The sequence below is a fragment of the Mesoplodon densirostris genome, chromosome 3, assembly GCF_025265405.1.
Source record: "Mesoplodon densirostris isolate mMesDen1 chromosome 3, mMesDen1 primary haplotype, whole genome shotgun sequence".
Lineage (NCBI taxonomy): Eukaryota > Metazoa > Chordata > Mammalia > Artiodactyla > Ziphiidae > Mesoplodon > Mesoplodon densirostris.
The window spans coordinates 174984956-175010391 of record NC_082663.1 but is presented as its reverse complement, the minus strand read 5'-3'; the positions used below and the strand labels follow the sequence as shown (position 1 = coordinate 175010391).

The 25436-nt window shown below is 37.7% G+C and overlaps 1 protein-coding gene across 1 annotated transcript; it reads left to right on the top strand.

Moving 5' to 3' along the window:
* Positions 1 to 3813: 3813 nt before the first annotated feature.
* On the top strand, positions 3814 to 24304 carry UBLCP1 (ubiquitin like domain containing CTD phosphatase 1). Its single transcript, XM_060092621.1, has 11 exons — positions 3814 to 3989; positions 7039 to 7236; positions 8406 to 8497; positions 8890 to 8975; positions 9057 to 9172; positions 10399 to 10497; positions 12793 to 12830; positions 13394 to 13492; positions 16561 to 16677; positions 22294 to 22421; positions 23964 to 24304. Exons 2-11 carry the CDS (start codon positions 7083 to 7085, stop codon positions 23989 to 23991), a joined length of 957 nt encoding a protein of 318 aa, XP_059948604.1. The 5' UTR covers positions 3814 to 3989; positions 7039 to 7082; the 3' UTR covers positions 23992 to 24304.
* The last annotated feature ends 1132 nt before the right edge of the window (positions 24305 to 25436 follow it).

Here is a 25436-nt window from a genome sequence, read left to right as displayed (position 1 = left end):
TATTTTGTTTTTAATTATTATTATTTTTTTGGCTGCATTGGGTCTTTGTTGCTGTGCACGGGCTTTCTCTAGTTGCGGCGAGCAAGGGCTACTCTTTGTTGTGCTGTGCGGGCTTCTCATTGTGGTGGCTTCTCTTGTTGCGGAGCACGGGCTCTAGGCACACGGGCTTCAGTAGTTGTGGCACGTGGGCTCACTAGTTGTGGCTCACAGGCTCTAGAGTGCAGGCTCAGTAGTTGTGGCACACAGGCTTAGTTGCTCCGCAGCATGTGGGATCTTCCCGGACCAGGACTCGAACCCGTGTCCCCTGCATTGGCAGGCGGATTCTTAACCACCACACCACCAGGGAAGCCCCCTTGTACTATTTTTTAGAAAAGAGAAAAAGAATGCAAAATTATTGTAAAAAATTCAAATACAGAAAAATATAAACAAGGTGAAACTCACCTGTTCTATGATGCCATCGAGAGATAATTTCTTTCATCATTTAACAAATACTTACTGAGTGCATCCTATAGTGCCATGAACTGTTAACATTTGGTGTGTATTTCAGAAATTTCCCGTGCATCCAGAGTCAATTACAAATTATAATCATTATAAATCACCGATATATGTTATTATATGTATAATATGTATTATTATATAATCTCTCATTACTTGACATCCTATTCATCCATTATTCATCCATTTGCAAATATGTATTGAGTACCTGCTTTAGCCAACATCGTGCTATGCTCTGAGGATACAGTGGTGAATAGAGCAGACATGGTCTGTTTCCTCACAAAGCTTACAGTATAGTAAAAGATTGTCACTAAACAAATTGTCTGACAATTACGGATTATGTCAAGTTTAGACAAATGCAAACAATGCTTTGAAATGCCCAACTGTGAAAAGAAAGGATAGTAGTTATGACGGCAAGATACTGTAGCATGTTTATCATTGATGGAAATGAGCCTGTAGAGAGAAAGAGGTTAAAAATACAAGAGCAAGAGAGAGGGACACTGGATTCATACAAAGTTTCCTGAGAGGGAAGGAGCCAGAGCACAAATATAAGGGTTGACTTCAGGTAGAAGGAAATTGCCGCATTGAAACAAGCAAAAGAAGTGAGGACAGGTGCAGATATAACTTAGTTTGTAGATTTGGAGGTCTGAAGTTCAGGCAGTTCCTCTTTGAAACTTTCTATTTTCTTAACAAAATATGAGACAATGTCATCTGCCAAAAGCAAGGATGTAAACTGGAAGATCTCAGGTTGGAAGAGAGTTGACGTTTTAAGTAGTCGTTTGGGAAAGCAAGACGAATAGAGAAAGGCAGTAGTTCACTTGCCAGGGTGAGTTAAGGGCCCGCAGAGTCTGTTCTATGGGGCAGATTCTAACCATTTTCAGCTAATTGCAGTCAGCGAAAAAACAAGGGTATAAACATTAAAAGAGAAAAACAAAGTGCTGTAGTGCACTAAATTAAAAAAAAAAAAGAAATTAGAAAGAGGATTGTTTTTCAACTGGAAGGAGAGGAAGAAAACGGCCTGAGAAAGGGAATGAAGTAAAGAAGTCAGGGGAAGATGCAGATACATGCAGAGGGGTGGCAGCTTTCTGTCTGGGGAGCAGGAATGTCCTTTTGTCTTCCAACCCAAACATGGGCACAGTGGTATCAGCAGTTTACCACCTGATTTTTTGAAATTGTTCCACATTTCTTTTAATCACTTAGACGTGACAACCTATCAAAACCCTATGCAGGGGCTTCCCTGGTGGCGCAGTGGTTGAGAGTCTGCCTGCCGATGCAGGGGACACGGGTTCATGCCCCAGTCCGGGGAAGATCCCACATGCCGCGGATGGGCTAGGCCCGTGAGCCATGGTCGCTGAGCCTGCGCGTCCGGAGCCTGTGCTCCGCAACGGGAGAGGCCACAACACTGAGAGGCCCGCGTAGCACAAAACAAACAAACAAACAAACAAAACCCTATGCAGGAATTCCCAGGCACCTTTAGTTGCTGCAGAGAAGTATGAGTGAAGCACAAGTATATCATCCTCCATACATTAGAAGAAGGCTTTGGTGAGCAACAGGAGGCAGACGTTTAATCTTTCTCTTCTTATTGGAAGTTGTGAGTGGCTGTGAGCCCCTTTTTAGGTCCACTTTATATACATTCCTAGTTACCACGAGTCCAGTTCTTTTATTCAATGTTATCTTTCAATCCACTCCAAGTGTTTTAACATTATTTTTGATTTAATGAATGTTTAGCTAAATATAAACGGACTTGGAGGAACTGAGATACAGGCATAACTTAAAATCATCTGGTAATGGACCAAGTCTATAAATGGACTTGGAGGAACTGAGATTTGGGCATAAGATAACTTAAAATCATCTGGTAAATCTCTGCTACCATTATTCTCTGAGAAATACTACTGTTTAACACTTGGCTAGATAATTTGTAATTATTAAATTATTTACACTCTAGTAATACCAGACTTATCAGACTCTTTGTACAATGGCTATTCCATGATTAAAAGGAACCTCCTTATGTATCCTTTTGTTTAGAATTCGTGAAGCTTAAAAATGTTTTAGTTCACTGTTAACAAAAACAAGTTTCTCTAACCACAACAGCAAAAATATAAAGTCACCAGGAAGCTGTTTGGCACGTGAACAAAGCAAAGAAGAGATTGGGTTGAAAGAAAATTCGTTCTGGAGTCCAGTCCCTTGTCTTTTGGCCATCTCTTTGGCTAGACTGCTAATGTGTGACTTTTGTACAAATTCTTTTAACTTAGGGTTTTCCGTTTCCCATTTTCTGAAGGATAGCGGGAATACTTATTACTGAAAATACGTTTCATTTTTAAAAATGAGCAGATACTCATACATTACTAGCGCAATAAAAATTACCAAAAGAGGGAAGGAAAACGTAGAAGTTTGTGTGTCTTAACTAAAAAACTGTTAAGACACAAAACTTGGCTCTTTGCTTCCGTTCCATGACAGCCAAAAGGGAAACATGGATCAGTGACACTGCTGTGAAGTAGAAGGAAGAATACAAGTAATTCAAGGACCTAGTGCATACTTGGGGCCAATATTATTTTCTCCCTTTCCCTTCCTTCTCAAAACCTAAGTTTTGTTTGCCGCCACATACAACAATCTAGTGGGCAATTATTAACTTCTTTTTCTTGCCTATCATAAAGTGATGCACGTTGGGAGTTCGCTGTACCAGACAGCGGCCGTTCCGAATTTCCATTAAACCCTGGAATTCTTTTGTTAGGGTTTGTAATTGGCTTTCTTAGCATTCTGCAGGAAGATGGAATGGACCTGGGAATGGACGGGTGGAGACTAATTCGATACAAGACTACAGTAATCTCGATGCAGCTCTCATGAGATTTGCTTCCTTGGTTCTCTGAGACTTGGGCTTGCCCCTTCCCTGACGATCCTCAGTTTCCTCTTCCATTGGGTAAAACGGGTAGAATTCTAAACTCCTGAAATTACTAGTGTTGGTGGCCCTTGGTGCCAGGTAGAGTTCTCAAGTCTTCAGACCTCAAATATCACCTTTCAGGCCTCATTCGGAACATGACAAAGCCACACAAGTTTTAGGCCCAAGTCCCAGGAAGATCTCAGCACACCTAGGGAAGCCAGCGCACCCGACTCCAGCTCCGACTTTGGCAAAACAATACCAGAAACGTCATTCCCCCGCAAGGCCTGCCCAACTCAAAGCCCGCCAGCGGACGCATGCGCAAAACGGGCGACGGACTGAAGCCATCCAGGACTCGCAGGCATCCGTACAGCGGTCACATTCTCGGAAAGGCCTGGTTCCCTCGTCGCGGTGAGGAAGCCCCTGACAACGTCTATGTAACATCACTGCCCGAAAAGAAACAAGGGAAGCGACCTTCCGCTCTCCGGCGCGCTTCCGTTTCAAACCCTAACTTCCGGTTGGTTAGCCGGTTCCGGTCCCCGCCTCTCACTTCCGGTCGCCTTGGATTCCGTTGCGGTCGGTTCCTGCGTCCGCTGCTGCCGGATCCGCCGCGCTCCAGGTGAGGGGATGCGGGGCACCCCGGCGCGCCGTGGGGCTGGGGGACCGCAGCTTTGCTGTCCTCGAGACCCGGCCTCCACTGTGGCCTGGCGGGCGGGCTGGGGGCTGCTCGTGGGGGCCCCGCGCGCGGCTGCCCAGGTTCGCGGCCCAGGCCTCCGGGCCCGGCCGGCTCTTCACAAGGGCCGACGCCCTCCCATGCAGCCTCGTCGCCTAGGTGGAGGGCTTCCGGCGCCTCAGTGGATTTTGCGTCCTCAAACCTTTATTCCTCCCTCTTCTGGGGTTTGTGCGTCTCACCCTCCTCCCTGTTGAACGTATCCCGGCCCTCTCGGGTTTTGGGGTGTCTGCCTGCCTTCTGTGCTGTCTCATACCAGTCACTTCCCACAGCTCGTTTTTCTCTGCACTCCCTGCTGCCCTGCTCTCCCGAGGAGGAGTTGACAGTACTTCAGCAGTTACCCTTTACTGGGCGTGTTTAAATTTAACTCCCTCCCCTCAGTTCCCAAGGTGTTAACTTTTGCTGCTGTTACTTTCAAATTAACCGCCTTTGCTACTTTTTAGTTGTGTGGTCTCGGGCAATTTGTTTTTCCTCTTTTTCAATGTTCTAGTCTGTATAATGAAGACAGTAGTTATCAGTTTAGGATTGTGAACATTAAATGAGATTATTCAATTAAGTTGTTGAGCATGTTATCATTTTCCTATCTTCACCACCATTCGTATTACTTTTTATAGTATACAAAGTGATGTCACGGCTCTTATCGCAGGGATTAACACTATTCTTGTCAAGTAAACATTCCTGCCCTGACTAGGCAAGTCACCACTGTATGTTAGGTAGAAGAATTTACCCAAACAGCCGTTCTTGACTGTAGTTTCACCATAAAGGTGTGCTCCTTGCTTACTTGTTCGGGTTTGATTGCCACATTTACCCCTAAAATCATTTTTCAGTTTATAAATCTGATAGGGTCCGCAGTGATACAAAACATTAAAATTGTGTAAGAAAGAAGGCTAAATGTGAAAACGTAAAATGACTCATGCATTTGCATTGCATTGCTCCATTGTTGTTAATGATCTGAATATTGAAGGAATGAGGTTCAGTAACTTTGAAAAACAGTTTTAAGGACTTTATGCGGTAAAATGTTTTATGGTGTTTGTTTTGTTGTGCTTGGTCCTTTAGAGCAATTGTCAACTTGGAGATCCCACCTGTGGCATGGGTGATGACGTTTGTATACTGCTTTACTAGGCACATAGAGCCCACGCCATCTAGCACATTTTTCTTTTAAGGCTGAGATAATTGAAGAGCCTAGAGCGCTGGCTCTCAAACTTTAGCATGCCTCAGAGATGGGGCGAGGGGGAGACAGAGATTGTTAAAACCCAAATTGCTAGGTCTCTTCTCTCCAGACCCAGTTACATTCCCAGCAAGTTACCAAGTGGAGTCAGTGCTGTTGGATGGTCTGGAGACCACACTTTGAGAACACTGGTCTAGAGGTGCAGTGACTTGTCCACGCTTACCTAGAGTTCAGGTGATCTCACTTCACATGTTCTGCTCTGCCCAACACAATATGCTGTATTAGTGCTATTTGCATTCCTAGCTCTTGTAAATTTTCAGTTTTATTTCCACTTCTCACAGAAAAATGATATTTAAATGATATTTCAATTTGACTCAGAAGGGCCATTTGGCTTTTTATTGAGGATTGTAACGTTTGTTGGAGCAAGTTCTCTCCAAATAGAATACATTGCCCTAAAGTAACACAACCTTCTTTAAAGTTTTAGTAGAGCAGGTTGTAAACATAGAATAAATGTAAGTGAATATACGGTGCTCTTTTCTAATGGGCATGTTGAAGACACCTTAAATTTCCAAATTACGTTTGCATGTTAAGATTTATAATTTGCCTTCTTTCTTGCAGTTGGTTGTAATACTTGAAGAGTGAAGTCAAATGTTGTATTAAATATATGACAGCATTTGGAAATACCACTACTTTGAGATTAGAAAATCTAGTTCTCTGACCTGTTGGGGGAACAAATATATGAAAACTGGTAGAAAGCTTTATGGGGGGAGGAGACCTACATGCTATTGTTGATGAGTGGCAGCTGCTATATAACCTTTGTGTACTTATATCTGTGCCTGTAGGTTTTGTATTTACTGATCTTTGGTGCCTTAACTCCTTTAGATGCAATTCAAGAGAGACAGTTCTGTAAGGGAAGAAACATGAGATTTAGTCAGAAGACTTGTTCTGTTATCAGCTATGTGCCCATGAGCAGATTACATAACCTCTCTGAACTCCTATTTCCTTATTGTAAAAGAGGGACAGTTCTTATCAAACAACCTTGTTAAAGGAGATTGAGTAAAAACTGTCCAGTGTATTAAATATGAAACAAATAATGGCCATTTGCTATTTAGCGCAGTGCCTGGAAGACTTCAGTTCTAGTTTTTAAAACAGTTTATGTAACCAGTACTTACTTGTTTAGAGCTTACTATGTGCCAGGTAGTATGTGACTTACAAAAATTAATTTATTCCTCTTAAGAACCCTGAGAAGTAGGAGTATTAGCATCCCTGTTTTACAGATGAGGAAACCTAGGCACAAAGCGTCAGTTAGCTTTCCAACGTTAAATAGCTAATAAGTGGGAGAGCTGACCTCTGAACCCATGTAATCTGTCTCTAGAGTTTATGCTCTTAACAACTCACTGTCCTACCTTGCAAATGGTAAATGAACATGGATGGTCCATCATGGAGGAACTTGCCAGTAGCATAAACCTGATCAGAGAGGGAGGAATAGTTAGTTCATTTATTGCAGCTTTCCACTTGAACGGGGAGAATCTGATAGAATATTAGGAAGTTGTAACTTTAAGCCAAAAATTGAGAGGGTGGGAGAATTTTAACTTTGATTCCTGATAACTTTTGGCATCCTGATAACATTTCTGTAAGTAGAAAATCCTGTTTCTCTACCATCAAGTTGTAAAACAGGACTCAAATGACACAGTTTATAAAACTTAAAGTAACAAGTTTACATACATCTTCGATATATCTATTTTAACTTGTATATGCCTTTCTTTCTAGGTATCTTTTTCTGAACAAAAGCTGCGTCATCGTATGTTTCAAGGATGGCTCTTCCTATCATTGTAAAATGGGGTGGACAGGAATATTCAGTGACCACACTTTCAGAAGATGATACTGTGCTAGATCTCAAACAGTTTCTCAAGACCCTTACGGGAGTGCTACCAGAACGCCAGAAGTTACTTGGACTCAAAGTTAAAGGTAATTTTCTCCCTTCTTCAAATTTATTGCATTGATATATTTATGAATCTTTATATTAGCTATTATCTGTTCACTTTAATAAGTCTTTCCCCTTGGAGAGTTCTTTGATAGGGATATCCCTAAAATTTTTTTTATGGTACAAGTTAGAATATTTAAGGATACCTGAAAATACCACCACTATTAAGATTACTTTTGATTTCCTCTGACAGTTGATGTTTGCATGTTAAACCTGTGACACGGAAGTCCCAGGTAAACAGTGTAATTTCTTTCTTTTTTTCTTAAGATTTATGTATCTATTTATTTATTTAATTTTTTTTTTTTGGCTGTGCCGGGGTCGGGTCTTAGTTGCGGCACTCGGGATCTTCGTTGAGGCATGCGGGATCTTTCTTTGTGGTGTGTGGGCTTCTTTCTAGTTTTGGTGTGCGGGTTTTCTTTAGTTGTGGTGCGCAGGCTCCAGAGTGCATGGGCTCTGTAGTTTGTAGCATGCGGGCTCTAGTTGAGACGCACGAGCTCAGTCGTTATGGCGCGCGGGCTTAGTTGCCCCGCGGCATGTGGGATCTTAGTTCCCTGACCAGGGATCGAACCTGCGTCCCCTGCATGGTAAGGCGGATTCTTTACCACTGGACCACCAGGGAAGTCCCCAGTGTAATTTCTTGTATCTGTCTTCTAACACAGCCTTTTCATTACAGTTTGGGCCTTTTACTCTCCCCAAATTATCTTTTCTGTTTCGAAAGTAATAATGATTTGTAAATTATAGTCAGTGTTCACATTCAGTTAAAAGACACTTTCAAGGTGTTTGTCTTATCATTGAACGGTGAGTTCTGAGTAGCAGTGAATGTACAGTTATCTCAGGCACTCAATTTTCAGGACTTTCTGGAAAACAGTCATCTTCATCTTGAACAACAGAATAAAATATGAATTTATTTTGTTTAGTTAGTTGAATTAAAGGTGTTCCTCTAAGAGTTGGGGAAAAATTCCAACCTTGTGTTAATTACTACTTCTTAGTGTGTTAGAAATTGCTAATTCAGCAGTAACAGTTTGTTAATTTAAGGAAAAAAACTTGCTGTGGAATCTGTACCAAACCTTTTAATGTTAGGGTTTTGTGTAACGGGGTAGTGAAACCAGCACCTGAACTATAGTGAGAAAACAGTCATTTGCTTGTATTGTAGGCAAACCTGCAGAAAATGATGTTAAGCTTGGAGCTCTCAAACTGAAACCAAATACTAAAATCATGATGATGGGAACTCGTGAGGAGAGCTTGGTAAATGTTTACTTTTGTTACCATTTGTCCCTTTGAAGATATTGTGGTTTATATCACACTGTTGTATCATAGTTTTAATTGTGGTAAAATTGTCAGTTTAGCAGTCAAGGAAAAGTAAAAGCTGCACAATGAATGTGTTATTAACTCAGCAGAAAGCAAATACTGGGAAATTTGTTAGTGTATAGCTAGCTGTAAGTGTAGTAGTAGTGCAAATTTAACATGGTAAATCTGCCCAGTGAACATATATAACAAAATATAAAATGTGGAAGTTTTCCTGTAGTGTGTGCTTGCAAGACTCTTGGACATAAGTCGTACCTCTTATTTGTTTTTTATGCTATGAATGTATTTGTTATGATAATATGGTCAAACAAAACTATTTTTCATCTTAATAGGAAGATGTCTTAGGTCCACCTCCTGACAATGATGATGTTATAAACGACTTTGATATTGAAGATGAGGTAGTTGAAGTAGAAAATAGGTGAGTACTTTTCATCATCAAAGGAAATTGGTTGTAATTTGAGAAAAGGTGAATATTTCATCTGATTTTATTTTTTGTTAGGGAGGAAAACCTACTGAAAATTTCCCGCAGAGTAAAAGAGTACAAAGTGGAAATTTTGAATCCTCCCAGGGAAGGGAAAAAACTTTTGGTACTAGATGTTGATTATACGTTATTTGGTAAGTCAGCTAAAACTGTGTTCCATCTTCTGTTACCCACAATGGCATTTTCCCCTTTCATTTGTTTGTTTTTCCCTTGCAATATGAAATATTTGAAAGCTTTTCTTGTTATTTTAAAAGTAAATCATTTTATTGTAAGGGAAAAAAGAAGTCATCTGTAATTCCAAGATCCAAAGATGACCACTCATATTTTTATGTGCATCTTCCAGGGTGTTTGTATGTATGTCCTTTTTATGTTTACTTAATGATATATTGAACATCACAGTCATTTAACATTCATTGTGAGTTGAATATATGTATTTTTTGGTCAGGCGCTTTTCTAGTTTATGAATGTGTGATAATTTAATCAAGTGATTCCCTATTGATTAACACTTAACATTTTATGATTATTTTAAAATAATTTTTGATATTTTATTCCTGGTTTTCTGTTTAATTATGTTCAAGGCAGATTCTTTTTTTTTTTTTTTCGGTACGCGAGCCTCTCACTGTTCTGGCCTCTCCCGTTGTGGAGCACAGGCTCTGGATGCACAGGCTCAGTGTCCATGGCTCATGGGCCTAGCTGCTCCGCGGCATGTGGGATCCTCCCGGACCGGGGCATGAACCCGTGTCCCCTGCATTGGCAGGCGGACTCTCAACCACTGCACCACCAGGGAAGCCCCAAGGCAGATTCTTGAATTTAAAATTTCATGTCAACAAAAAAAGAAATTTGTTCTTTCATCCTATAATATTGCCAGAAATAATTAGTTAACTCCTGATGTTAGAATGAATTTATTTACCTCTAATCCTTAACTTTAAGTACATGTCATAAGTTAGCGTAAATTTTTTTTTAATTTGATTATTAAGTTAAACCTGTTATTTTGGTGAAATATGATTATATTTGGTAGGTAAACGGCTAAAAAGTGAGTATATGTGGCCCTAGTTTGTTTTTCATATCCTAAAATAACATCTACATTTTAGAGATTAGATGAGAAAAAAATTTACTGTTTCTTATATAAGCCTGAATTCTGGATATTGGTCTTTGCAAATTGAACAGAATAGATCAATTAAAATTGGATTGCAAGAATATTGAATTGTGTGCTTTGAAGACATCCCTTTGTCAGCTGATGTAAGTTAGTCCGAAGTAGTTTGTATTTGAGTGTTTATATTACATTTCAGAAGTTTAATTGATATTAGGTACTTGTCCATGATAATAAACTAATCATCATCTCTAACTGATTTTCTTTTAGACCATAGGTCTTGTGCAGAGACTGGGGTAGAATTAATGCGGCCATATCTTCATGAATTCCTAACATCTGCATATGAGGATTATGACATTGTTATTTGGTGTAAGCTATATTTCTTGTTTAGATTTCCATGAAAATAAGGTTGTTCCTTATATTACTCTGCTTTATAAAATGTGACTTAAATTTTATATTTTGCAAATTTCTGATGAAGCATGTTTGACTTTCTTGCATCACAATATAAACTTATGTGTATTTGCCAAATACCACTGAAATAATTAAATATAGGAAGAGAGTAGATTATGGTGTGAAAAAAAATGGCCTTATTTTCACAAGACCCCACCTTGATTAGGATCCTTTCTTTCTGATCTTTGCTATAGAATCTTTGATGCTTTAGTATATTGTTGCTTTCTCCTTTCTTCATCACTCTAGTCTCAAAACACTTGGAGAAAGATATGTATTTAAAAAAAATTTACAGTGATGTAGTTCAGAAATAAAGGCAATATGAATTTACTCAAGGAAAATTAATAAATGGGCTAAAGCAGTGTTACTCAACTTGTGGTCTGCCACTCCAGGAACTTACAGGTCTGTGGTAACAGTGAGTTTGCTCCAAAAAGTAAATTTACTACATTACTGAGCACACTGTTTAGTTCAGGTGACAATCTTTTTGTGGTACGACCTTCTGAAAAGGGAAGGGGAGTGTATTGATTTACATCTCACCTTCCCACAGACATTTAAAGTTACGTCTTGGCAATGTCATAAGCAGAAAAGAGCTATCCTAATTGTGAATTAAATAAAATCCCTAAAGATGGTAATCGTACTAGGTTTTTGATGAGAGGCCACATAGTTGTTCCACAGTTTGTAAATTTCCTTTGTATTTCCTTTTATAATCAGAGTATCTCAATAGTTTAGTGTTACTATGAGTACGTAGCCATTACAATTCAATACGTAGTTAAATACATAATTTTCTGGTTTTTAAGATACAGAGAAGAAAGCTTTCTGGGAAGCAGTTTTTTGTTTAGCAACTCTGACATCTGAGATGACATTTGAGAAAAAAGTTTATCCTCTAAATGTTATTAGAGTAGACTTAGGGACTTAGAGAACTTTTTACAATCATATGTTTAAAATAAATTTTTAAAAAATGAATTTCATGGTAGTACGTTGAAAAGGGCACCTCATTTTGGAGCTAAATAGACTAGGGTTTTAATCCTGGCTCTGACCTTACTTTGTGACACTAGGCAGGTCAGTTAATTGCTCTGAGCCTTAGCTTCCTCATCTGAGAAATGAAGATAAATAAATCTATATTACAGGGTAGTTGTAAGAATAAAATATTGGTATAGCAACTAGTAACATGTCTGACATGTAATAGTTTCTTAATAATTAGAAACTCTTTTTATTAGCTGTAAATCTTTCTGTTTTTCATCTGGGGATTATAGTCCCAAAATATATACTGAATGAAAAAAATAGTTTTTCCCTATCGCCTGATTGTTGTCATTGTAGATACATCACTCTCTAAAATTTTAGTTCAACTGACCAGTTTTGCATGTAAGGTGATTTTGGTTCTTGTATGTGTGCTAAAGATTTTTATTTTGAGGACTCAGCTACCTCTTTGCCCTTAAAATAATATACACACACTCACATACACACTTTAAATAATTGAACTCCTTTTTCCATTTTTAAACATTTTACTTTGTAATACCTATATAGTTTAGTCCAATAACTTGAGCTGAGTAGGGCACATAAAACTGAAGTTTGAATTTTTATCAGTGATCTCAGAAATGGTTGGTGTCTGACAATGAGCAGGCACGTGACATAGATAGGGTTTGTGAATTTAGTCGCCTCAGACTTCTTGTTAAAAGCTGCTGGACTCAATGAGCACTAAGTTTGCTGAGCCTGGCAAAATGCTAATTTTCATTAGCATTTTTCGACAGTCTTCAGCCTAGCAGTCTTCAACATAACTTTTGCCACATAACATTAATCTGCTTATATTGACATATATACCTGTGTGTTGCCTGGCAGTAGGAACGCAGAAGAAAATGGAGATCCAGGCACCCTAAATTCAAGTTTAGAACTGATAGAGAACAGTATTAGGGCTGTTTTTAAAAGGGTGGTTAGGTCTTGATTTATGAATTTCCTAGGTTCAGAGTTCTTTTGAGCATTGGTTACCTTATCTTTTAGATAAAAGTTGTTTAAATGTTATTGTCTTGAAGACACACTGAAATAAATTTATTTTTATAAATAGTTAAAAGGAAATTACCATAAATATGCTAGGGATTATTTGTGATGTATTTGAACTTTTAGTCTTGCTTAGAAAACTTAACTAATTTATACAGAAGAAAGATTTTTTAAATGAAATTCAAGCTTTTCATACATATTGTGTTATCATTCCTCATGTTTTAGCTGCAACAAATATGAAGTGGATTGAAGCTAAAATGAAAGTAAGTGTTAGAAAACAATCCATTTAAGAACGTTTTGAAACTGCATTTGTCTTTTTAGAAAGTTCCGAATTGAATTAATTTCATTGTCATTGGAGGGCATTTAGTAGCAAAACAAATGCCAGTATCAGGAGTTAGAGGTGTGTTTAAAGTCTGCTTAATGGTGGTTTGCATTGATTACTTATGTCTTTTTCAAGAAAAAGTACAGCAAAGCTTCCTCTCCTCTTTCTCCCATTTTACGCTAATACTTTCTTTTCCTTCTTTTCTCTGGTGTGTGATACTTAAAGGAGTGATGCTCTTCTAAAACATTAAATTGGGAAGTAACCTGTTTCTGGTAGTACATTGAAAAGGGCCCCTCATTTTAGAGCTAAATAGACTAGGGTTCTTTGGACTACCATTTATCGATTTCGCTTCGTGAAACTAAAATGCTTGCTAGTTGTTGAGGAAGGTGTGGTAGCCAGGGGAGTAGAAAGTTGGCATTATGGGAAATTATAGCTGGACTTTTCATAAAGCCTGGGATTTTCCACATTATTATATTTTAACCACATGAATATTTGTATTTATAGGAGCTGGGAGTGAGTACAAATGCAAATTACAAGATTACCTTCATGTTGGACAGTGCTGCTATGATAACAGTGCATACTCCAAGGAGAGGATTAATAGATGTAAGAAGTCATTTTACTTTTTATTTAAAGACTTGCTTGTTTTCTGGTGTACTTTTATATTTATATTGATGGAATAAACTACACAGAGTTTAGAAATACATCTGAGTGGATAATAAAGTATCGATTGAGTTTTGACATAAGAAGATGTATTTCAGGTTAACAGATTTGAATTTTAGTGACAAAAGTTAAGGATCTTGAGGAAGGACTGTCAAGAAAGGTCATGGTTAATTGTCCCGTGATGATAACAGCACAGTGTTGCTAAAGACAGCGTAGGTGTGAAAAAATAATGTTGTCAAGGAAGATACTAGAAACAGACCAGGACACACTTGCCCTGCCCTCTATGAAACTGATAAATAAAAGCAGATATATCATGATGCATGTACTTTGGGGTGATGTACGTGAAGCCCTAGAGAAAGCAATAAGAACCATCAGGAAAGAGTTGGGCTAAAAAGATTAAGGTTCTTCACTTTGTTTACTTGTCAAGTAACTAGTCATATTATGAACTTCTGCGATCTGCAAGGCCCTGTAATGGGCACTGTTGGGAATAAAGAGATGAAGAGACATGGTCCATACCTTTTGGAAACCCAGACTAATAGGAATTGGGGAGGACTTAGCAAACTAGGAAAGCTTAGGGGAGACAGTATTAAAATTGTCAAAGTCATAAAAGTCATAAATAGAATTGTTTATGTGTGTGTGGAGTTTTCAATAAAGGAAATACTGCGTACATCAAGGAAAAATATAATTTATTACCTACTAAAGTGGTACATGTACAAAGTCTAAACAGTAAAAAGAAGTTTAGGAAGTGTTAAACAGGAGTGTTTATAATAATGAAAAATTAAAGGAACAAAAAGAAATCCTCAATAACAAATCCCTACAACAGTAGGGAGTTGGTTGTACACATTTTTGTTCGTCCATTTAATGGAATGCAGCTAATTATTATTTTTTTTTATTTTTAAATTTATTTATTAATTTATTTATTTATAGCTGTGTTGGGTCTTCGTTTCTGTGCGAGGGCTTCCTCTAGTTGCAGCGAGCGGCGGCCACTGTTCATTGCGGTGCGCGGGCCTCTCACTATCGCGGCCTCTCTTGTTGCGGAGCAACAGACGCACAGGCTCAGTAGTTGTGGCTCATGGGCCCAGTTGCTCTGCCGCATGTGGGATCTTCCCAGACCAGGGCTTGAACCCGTGTCCCCTGCATTGGCAGGCAGATTCTCAACCACTGCGCCACCAGGGAAGTCCTGCAGCTAATTATTTGATGCAGTATTTAGTGCTTCAGAAATTTTTCATGATACATTATTAAAGTGAAAGAAATATTTTAGCAGTATTTGCAAACTGTTAGAAAATAGGTTTTGGTTTTTTTTTTTTTTTTTTTTTTTGTGGTACGCGGGCCTCTCACTGTTGTGGCCTCCCCCGTTGCGGAGCGCAGGCTCCAGAAGCGCAGGCTCAGCGGCCATGGCTCACGGGCCCAGCCGCTCCGCGGCATGTGGGATCTTCCCAGACCGGGGCACGAACCCGTTTCCCCTGCATCGGCAGGCGGACTCTCAACCACTGCGCCACCAGGGAAGCCCTAGAAAATAGTTTTTAACCGTTGTTTGGTTCAGCGGTTCCCTTACCTTTACAAAAGATCTGTGAACTCCTTGAGGTTGCTTCTGTTTATCAGAAAGACTGGAGAAATATATCAGAATATCTAGTTGCATTCTTTGGTACTAACTGGATTATAGGTAATTAAATATTTTCCTTTGTGCTTTTTTGTGTTTTCAGATTTTTTTCTACAGTCAACAATATTACTTCTCTAATTGAAAACAAGGTAGCTCATGTTTTGGAGAACATATGGTGCTTGACCTAATTGCAAAATGACAGCACTATTTAAGAAGATGTAGGATTTCTAACCCTGGGTGTCATAAAGCTCTTATATTTTTTGAGGCTTTATGTTGGCTAAGAAAACCAAGAATCTGGTTTATTGTGTCAGTTTCTGTATATTTGGCTTCAAGTATTTGAGGGGTTTGTTTCAGTAGTAAACAAATAGTGCAAACAAATACAGCAAATAAAATTTTAGTGAAATTAAAATATTTGAATAACATTTTTTGCAATAATGAGTTCACTAAGGAAAAAAAGCCTTTCTCCATATTAAAAGAAATTATAGAGGAGAAAAAGCATTTTAAAATTAATGACAACGCTTGTCACCATTTATTTACTACCATTTAATCTCATAATTATTATTCATCATATAATCTCACATTACCATCAATGAGACTACTGCCTTCAGCAAAAAGTACTTTTTCTTCTAAAAGTTAATGTATTTAAAATATTTTTGTGAGTGTGTAAAATATATTCACATGATTCACAAACAAAGTGTATAGTGAAAAGTATTCTCCTGGACCCTCCAGCCACTTAACTTTCCTTTCTTCAAGCAATCACTATTATTTCTTGTGTGATCTTACAGAGAATTTATGCAAGTATCAATAGATATGAATAACTGAGGAATTACCTTTTTGAAGGCTCATTTTAAGAATTCAGAAATAAAAGCAAGAATTTACAAATTACGGTGTTTTGAAGTTAAATAATCAGATGCCCTAGAAATTGTGCACCTATACCACTGAACTAAGGAGAAAGTCCATTTTTCCTTTACAAAATATTTAAATATTATAATAAAAGAACCAGGTACATTGTCATTAAGGTTTTCTAGTTTTGAAAACAGACCCCATGTGAAACCTCAAGCCCTGAGGGGACATGTGAATGCTCAGCAGACATCTAAACAAATACTAGATTTTTTAAAAATTAAATACTTTTTTTGATCCCAAATCTTCGTATTAAAATTATAGGAAGTCTTATAATGGGCTTAGTTCCATCAGACATGAACAGACCTTTCAGAAGTTGACACTGAGAGATATATTGTGCCTTACAGTGTGTTGCATCTTGGTTCTGTTCTGTTCACACAGCCAGCCATCACTGCCTCATGGTAAAGGAACGCTCTGGCATAGTTCTGCAGGGCATTTTGCAGTATTTCTGCTTTTAAGAAAGGATGAACTATTCATGAAATTTGAGTTAAATCTAAACTTTTATTCTAAGGTAAAGCCTCTTGGTGTTATATGGGGAAAGTTTTCGGAGTTTTACAGCAAAAAAAACACCATCATGTTTGATGACATAGGAAGAAATTTTCTAATGAACCCACAGAATGGACTAAAGGTAAGACAATTTTACTTGCTATTCTCACATATGCTGGATTATGTAGTAGAACGTTATCACTATTGAATTTCATAAATTTTTGGAAGTAGTGTATTATCCTGTCAAGAAAAACTTAAGTGTTTAGAAAAATTCATATAAAATTGAGCATTCTCTCTTTTTGCTTGGTATCTCCTTAGTTAACCAACTCATCCAGATGGTTTGTTTTGTTTTGTTTTTCTAATGTTTTTTTTTACATAAATTTATTTTTTTAATTTATTTTTGGCTGCGTTGGGTGTTTGTTGCTGCGTGTGGGCTTTCTCTAGTTGTGGTAAGCGGGGGCTTCTCTTGTTGTGGAGCACCGGCTCTAGGTGCACAGGCTTCAGTAGTTGTGGCGTGTGGGCTCCATAGTGTGGCTCGTGGGCTCTAGAGCTTAGGCTTAGTAGTTGTGGCGCACGGGCTTTGTTGCTCCGTGGCATACGGGATCTTCCCGGACCAGGGCTCGAACCCGTGTACCCTGCATTGGCAGGCAGATTCTTAACCACTGCACTACCAGGGAAGCCCCCATCCAGATGTTTTATTTTCAGTTAGCTCTGTGGAGCAACATGAACTTACTGACATTGACTTTTAGCATCAAAAGTGAAAGCATCAGACATTCTATTAGGGATATGAATCTTGAATTTCTGATGTTCTGGTTAGCTGGAAAGCTGGCAATAAGGGTATTTTTCCTTTTTAAACTGAAACTAATAAAAGGTGTTTGAAAATTCATATAGTGTAAGTGGAGAGCTTAGAATTATGAAATGCTGGAGCTAGAAGGAACCTCAGTCATCTTTTATAGAAACAGTCTGAGGATCAGAAAGTTCATGACTTGCCCAAGGTCGTGTATGTAACTGGTTAATGATAGAATTTGAGTTAGAACCCAAGTAACTTGGTTTCTAGGCCAGTGATGATCTTAGCATTAAGTCACATGCAATCTTATATAGGCATCATAGTGATATTTAACCCTGGTAGCAGCGTGAAATTTGTAAGAGAGAAATTTGAAACTTAAAATTTTTGGTACCTGTGGCTGCCTATGTGTAAATACAATATGAAAATGGAAAAGATAGCTCTATGTTGTGGTACAATGCAAATGGAGTCTCCATTTGAAGTGTAAATCCTGATACTAAGACACTTTTAATCTCAGTCCTGAACTTTTCCACCAGCTGAATTCTTTTTTTTTTTTTTCTTTCTGCGGCATGCGGGCCTCTCACCGTTGTGGCCCCTCCCGTTGCGGAGCACAGGCTCCGGACGCGCAGGCCCAGCGGCCATGGCTCACGGGCCCAGCCGCTCCGCGGCATATGGGATCCTCCCAGACCGGGGCACGAACCCGTATCCCCTGCATCGGCAGGCGGACTCTCAACCACTGCGCCACCAGGGAGGCCCTGAATTCTTTTTTTTAATGGTTTTTTTTTTAATTAATTAATTTATTTATTTTGGCTGCGTTGGGTCTTCGTTGCTGAGTGCGGGCTTTCTCTAGTTGCAGTGAGCAGGGGCTACTCTTTGTTGCGGTGTGCGGGCTTCTCATCGTGCTGGCTTCTCGTTGCAGAGCACGGGCTCTAGGTGCGTGGGCGTCAGTAGTTGTGGCACGTGGGCTCAGTAGCTGTGGCGCATGGGCCTAGTTGCTCCGCAGCATGTGGCATCTTCCCGGACCAGGGCTCGAACCCGTGTCGCCTGCATTGGCAGGCAGATTCTTAACCACTCTGCCACCGGGGAAGTCCCCACCAGCTGAATTCTTGATGACTTTAAAAGACAAGAGAGAAAAACTTGAAGGTAGATTTTTGAAGCTCTCTGTACAGACTGTTGATGTCGTCTTTAGTGTACAATGAGGATAGTTTAGGGACTGAATATTAATCTAGGTAGTGAATTGCCACAAATATAAAAGCTGTTGACTTGGAAGAAAAGTACTTGGGGTAGACTGGTGGTTATGCTGTCCTTTAAAAATGATTTCTGTTTGAGGCTTTAGGAGAAGTGCTCTTCCTGTGTGTAGTTTACGAGGTACAAGGTACAAAAGTATGTTCTTCAGTCTTGAGGAAAGATTCAATTGATCTAAGCCAAATTTTGTATGAAACTAATAGTGTCTGTACTGGAAAGGAGGTAAAGTCATGGTATTTAAGGAATGATTAAATTTTTTTAACTGAGGTATAATATTAGTTTCAGGTATACAACATAATTTATGATTTGATATTTGTTTATATTGTGAAGTGATCACCACAGTAAGTCTAGTTAACTAACATCTGTCACCATACATACTTACAGAATTTTTTCTTCTGATGAGAACGTTTAAGATCTGCTCTCTTAGCCACTTTCAAATATGCAATATGGTATTGTTGACTATAGTTGCTGTGCTATACCTTACATCCCCATGATTTATTTATTTTATAACTGGAGGTATGTACCTTTTGACTCCCTTTACCCATTTCTCCCACCCACCCATCTCTGGCAACCACCAGTATGTTCTTTCTGTTCTTTGTATGTATGAGCTTGGCTTTAGGTATGTGTTTTGTTCTTGTTTCTGTTTTCTTTTTTTAGATTCTACATATAAGTGAGACAGGGAATGATTTTTGAGAAGAGCTTTAACTTAAAAAAAAATTATTAGTTTCATGTGTATTTTTAGAAGAAACATTATTTTCCCAGCCAACATTTGGGCCCTCCTCATCTCTGGATGCAGAGGGATGATGATATAAACTTCTAGTTCTTCATGTTACTTTAGAGCAAGTTGTTTGTTTGTTTGTTTTTTAGCAGAGTACTCAGTAGAATCATTGAAGGACTTCCTAAAAATGTGTAAGTTTCTGCCTTCAAAAATTCTAATTCAGGAGAAGTATTTTTAAGCATTCTACAGGTAATCTCTCGCATGTCTCCTTTTGAAAGCCTCTTTTAAGAAGGTAGTAATTAATGATCTGCCCACATTGACATAGAAATGGTTTTGAAATTGTGAAATATTCTATATTCTGTTTTGTTATCACAGTTCCACAATGTTTCTGGTAGAAATCTCAGAGATTTCACAGAGATCTTAAAGACTGCTTATTTTTAAAGTAGTTAACTTCTAATATAAGCTTGCTAATCATAAGGTTTGAAATATATAACATAGGAGGCTTTGTCAATTATGAATATAGTACTGAACTAGAGGAACTTGAATTTTGGTCATGGATGAATCAGTAGTTAGTCTGAACTTCACTTTTATTATCTATATAAGGAAATGGTGATTTAAGAGAATGCGGATACTCTAAACCTTTTTCATTTCCTAAAAATGTGTTTGGATGTAAGACAGCGGTGGTAGTGTATGTTGCCTGCCCTTCTAGGGATCACTTAGATCATTCTTGAAGAATGGAACAGTGATTATACTGAAACAATTGAAGTCGGTTAGGTGAATTGTTTCCACTTAACTAGTTTAACTTTTAGACCCAGAATCTTTGGGGTATTTTAGTTTTGTTATTATTAGTGCTTAAGACCAAATGTTTAGAAAGTAAAAGTAACTTAGCAGGGCCTTGGATTGAAAATCTGATTTACCAGCCACTGACTCTTGTACTTTCTCTTTCAGTCTAATCCCTTCCTGCTTCTATACTTGGAATCACTTTGGTACATTGTATATTAATAGTTTAGAAGTCAGTGTGTTGCCTTTACAATCTTTTTTTAAATGAGGGAGTACTTTAGAACATTACAATATTGCCCAGGATTATGCTGAAACTCATTTCACTACATTCTGATATCATGCCTATTTACACCTAGCTGTAGGGCTTAAGCAGGTCCCTGCAGAGAATTTTCTTGCTCTGCAGTCACTGCTGCTGCTGTGAAGCAGCACTGCCCGCACTGCCTGTTTGGAATCAGGATCTCCTACAAGAGTTTGCTTCGGTGCAGACTCTTGACAGCTCTTATGGGTGCCCTTCAGCCAGAGCCCAGCTGACTAACAGCTGTGGAGGCCCTTGGCCCTAAACTGTTGTGATGTGAATAGAACCTGGAACGTATGGGAGAATTTTCTTCTGTCCGTTTCCAGCTGGTGGTGTGTTTTTCCAATGACAGAGAAGTAAATAAAAAAATATTTAAAACCTCTACTCTTGATAGATATGGTAACGACTCCTATGGGCTCATTGTTCTCAACAGGTAACAATGATTAAATGTCAACTGTTTTTAAATGTCACTATGTAAAATTGACCAGTTTGCATTTTCTCCCAATCACAGTAAGGATATATTAATGCTTTACTAAAATGATTTATTCAGTCCTTGCAGGCGTATGTGTGATTTTTAAAAGATATTTTTTTTATACTGGGAAAGTTCAAACATAAAAAGAACTACATTGAATTGTATAAACTAACCCCCATGTATGCATTATCCTGTTTAAACAACTTGTTAATTCATGGATGTTTGCCCTATACCTTACCTACTTCCCTCTCTTTGATATTTTGAAGCAAATCCCAGATACATTATTTCATCTAAAATAAGTTTAAAGGTTTTGAAATGCTGTCTTGAGTGCTATATCGATGATTTGGTGTCTTTAAAAAAGTAGGACTCTTTATTGGAAGTGTAACATAAAGAAAAGTGCATAAAATGTGCAGTTTAACAAATTGTTTTACAGAGAACATATGTAACTACCATTCAAGTCAAGATGTAAAATCCCTTACTAATTATAGTCTTCAACCCTGTCCACCATCTTGACTTTTATGCTCTTTTTTTTTTATTTTATTTTTATTTATTTATTTTTGCTGTGTTGGGTCTTCGTTTCTGTGCGAGGGCTTTCTCTAGTTGTGGCAAGCGGGGACCACTCTTCATCACGGTGTGCGGGCCTCTCACTATCGCGGCCTCTCTTGTTGCGGAGCACAGGCTCCAGACGCGCAGGCTCAGTAGTTGTGGCTCATGGGCCCAGTTGCTCCGCGACATGTGGGATCTTCCCAGACCAGGGCTCGAACCCGTGTCCCCTGCATTGGCAGGCAGATTCTCAACCACTGCGCCACCAGGGAAGCACCCTTTTATGCTTTTGAAATGAATACTTTTTATCATAACATATATTGAACTTAAAAATTTAGAAAATATGGCTGATTTTTATGGGAAAACTCATATAATTAAAAATATTTTAATGGAGACTTTACTGATAAAAATGCTTATGATAAAATGTGAGTGAAAATAGGTTATACAAATGTGTAATATTTTAGCTATATAAAATTTTCATAGAAAATGCTGATGTGAAAATCATCTGTTAAAATTTATCTCACTCCCCTGTAGATCAAGCATGTATTGGGTACCTTTTTATGAATGAAGTGACCGTGAATGAGATTATTTAATTAGTAAGAAGCAACTGGATTGATAGAAGGGGGAAAAGTCTAAGCAGTTTTGCAAAGTAGAGGAGCCACATAAGGTTCAAGTGCTATAAGACAGCTGGTGGTGTGAGGTTCAGACTGAAAAGATAACAGAAGGTAAATTAAGTAGAAGAACTTCCACTATAAACATACCATGACTGTCAGTGAGATAGTGTACAAGTAATTCTTAGTATTGACAGCCTTGGTGATATTTTAATCTCATTAACTGTAATTTAAGTGATAGAATAGTGTAGATTTGTACTAGTTTTCTTACTACAATGTGAAGTGTTGGATAACGTTTGTTTTCTAATAGATAAGACCTTTTATGAAAGCACACCTAAATCGAGATAAAGACAAAGAACTTTTAAAATTAACCCAGTACCTCAAGGAAATAGCAAAGTTAGATGACTTTTTGGACCTAAATCACAAATATTGGGAAAGGTAAGTGCTAATTGCTTATTCATTTCTTCTTTACATTAATGAATGAAAAAATTTTCTGGCAGCTCTGGTATACACGTAACTCTTATTTTTTGTTTAAAATGGGTGAATTCTAAAGCTCTTTTCTAATCCAGTGACATCCCCCCTGGAAGTATTTTTCCCTTTCTCTTAACCTCTAACTTGTTCATAAACCCACATCTCTTAAGATCTTTAATACTTCTCTAGTAGAGAGGATTTGAGAGACTAGTACATGTTTGTGATGCTACCTGTTAATTATTTTGTGACATTAAATGGGTCACTCTTTTATGAATCTGTTCTCATACTGTAAAATAGTGTCAGGATAAAATAAACTATACTAAAAAGTTTTCTGTTAAAAATTACAAGTAACCTCTGTGTAGCAGAAAAATTAGAAAATTTATTCCTTTAGGGAAACAGTTACTTGTGATTATGAAAGATAACTACTGTTACCAGCTTGGTGTCTAGTCTTCTAGTCTTTTTTTCTGAGCACAAACATAAGTACAAATCTACATATGGACCGCATATAAACGTCAAGATTTTGAGGCAGGAAAAACCTCTGGAGAAGTGAACAGGATTATTATGTACTGCAAGTACTTTTTTGGAAGTAGATCTTTGAAGAGCTGATTTCACCAATACAGCAACAAAAGAAACTTCATATAATATAACACTTCGGCTTTTCAAATTACACTTTTGGCTTTTCAGATCACTCATATACTTATGTACTTATATACCTACATAATATTTATTTATATACTTCTTATTAGAGTCTCATAATTCTATTAGGAGGGTAAGGCTGGCATTTTTATCCACATTTCCTGTAGATGGTGTAACTAAGTCATAGAGATAGTAAATGCCACAGTTTGAGCAAGTTTTACCATCAAAACTTGTCCAGATCTCCTGATTTTAAGAACTCTTTCCCTACCCCCATAGCTCTGAGTATAGTAATTCATAAATGTGAGAAATAGAGATGTAAAAATTTTAATTTGTTGGTAGACTCCTATAAAATAATATGAAGAAAAATTTGCTTGGTGAATTAACATCTTTGCATCTTTACAATCTTGATCAGAGTTCTTTAGCAGCTTTGCCTCACTACCTTTATGCAAGAAGATCTTCAAATGGACTTTGAGTTTTGGGGGGAAATTATAATACTAATTAATATATTGCTTTCACATTTGGAAGTAAGGCAGTGTGGAGTGATGGTGTGTAGCCTCCAGAGCCTTGTTTTCAATCTGAACTCTGCCACTTTCTTGCTGTATGAACTTGGGCAAATTGCTTAACCTCTTTGTGACTGTAAAATAGAAATAAGTTCTCACTGAACACTCATAGAACTGTTGTGAGGACTAAATGAATTAATGCATGTACTTAGAACAGTGCTTGGCACATAAACAACATGTGTTAGCGTTATTAACAGTTATTACTTATCTTGAAAAGTTTTGTTATTAAACAACTTTCTTTGGGGAGGAGAGTTAGATTGTTAACTTAAATTTAGTGTGATACAGCTTAGACATCTTATTTTATTTCTTGCAGGTATCTCTCAAAGAAGCAAGGACAGTAGTTACAAGCTATACTGGCAGTTATTGAAGATACTTGAGATCCATGAACTTCTTTTTGCTTTTATGCTAAAGATCATTATGATAGTGCTGGACACTGCAGCAAATATAAGACTGCTTATACTTGGTCTTCCAGTTTTTTGTAAATTTAATTTTATATTTTTTGAAGATCATAGCAATACGCCAAAAAAAAAAAAAAAAACAAAAACACCTTTTTCCCCCTGTATGAATTTACTGTAACTCTTGAAAACTATTTTCTCCAGCATAGAGTACTGAGTTTTATTCCCCACACACACACAAAAAGTGGACAAAAATGTATGCTTAACAGTGTCATTTTGTGACTTTGGAAATAAGTATGTCTTGTGTGTTTGTCTCACTGTGTTGTTGTCTAAGCCCAAACCCACCTTGAAACTACTGTTTTTAAAACCAAAAAAAGAAAAGTTTTTAGTAAGGAACCTAGTTTAGTATGCTTAAAACCACCGAGAGTTTTTCTTATTCCTTTGTCATAAACACAATTTCTCTTATTACTCCACTACTTACATCTCTAAATTCTGAGCTGTCTCAGTTTGGTGTGTATGTGTGTCAGTGTTCTTTGAGTAAAACTGGAAAATGTCTGCTCTGATACAGATATGTCATAGTGTGACAAATAGAAAACATGAGACTGAGGAATGAAACTAAGGAACAAGAGCGTGTTTCTTTGTGGTGGCCAAGTAGAAGCACTCCTGCCTAAAACCGTTGTCCTAAAAGCAGTTAAAGGCAGTACATTTTAAAATGGGACGTGTCACTGGTTCAGTCCTAAAAAGCATGAACAAAAAGTTTTTGTTCTGTTCCAGCTCTGTCTTCTCTAAGTGCAAACACTGTGTTGCAGTGAAAATATCTAGCCATAAGATTAAAGAAATTTATTTGCAATGCTTATGCCTGCAGATGTGTAATGTGACCACTGTTTTGTGTTGACAGTATTGCTTTATACAGTTCTTCTATTTGAAAGGAATCTGGTTCTTTCAAATAAACATGGTATGTATTGTTCTTATGGGGGACTATTTCAGTGGTGTAAATAATAAATTCCTTTTCTTAAAACATCAGTTATCTGCTCTGTATTATCCCAAATATTTTGCCTCTTCGTTGAATCATGAAACAAACACTAGGTTCAGTCAGGCATCTCTTGAAAAAAATTAAATGTGTATGGTTTTAAAAGTTTGGGAACCCCTAATTAAGATGATTCAGTGAAAATGTCTTAATTATGAGGCTCAATTTAAATATTTAAGGATCGAATAGAATTTTTTAAAGCATTTCATTGGCACATTTTCCCAGTGTGAAAAGTAGTTTATTATTCCAAGGTAAGGCTTTATCCTTTTTAAAAAACTGAACACTTAAAACTATTTATATAGGTTGATAAAGAGTAAACATTTTCTAAATCAGTATAAACTGAACTACAAAAATTAGCAAGCCT

Excerpts from the sequence above, each read along its gene's own strand:
- UBLCP1 (XM_060092621.1), top strand. The coding sequence starts at position 7,083 with ATGGCTCTTCCTATCATTGTAAAATGGGGTGGACAGGAATATTCAGTG. Across the intron at positions 7,237-8,405 it reads ACTTGGACTCAAAGTTAAAG|GCAAACCTGCAGAAAATGAT; the intron begins GTAATTTTCTCC and ends CTTGTATTGTAG. Across the intron at positions 16,678-22,293 it reads ACCCACAGAATGGACTAAAG|ATAAGACCTTTTATGAAAGC; the intron begins GTAAGACAATTT and ends GTTTTCTAATAG.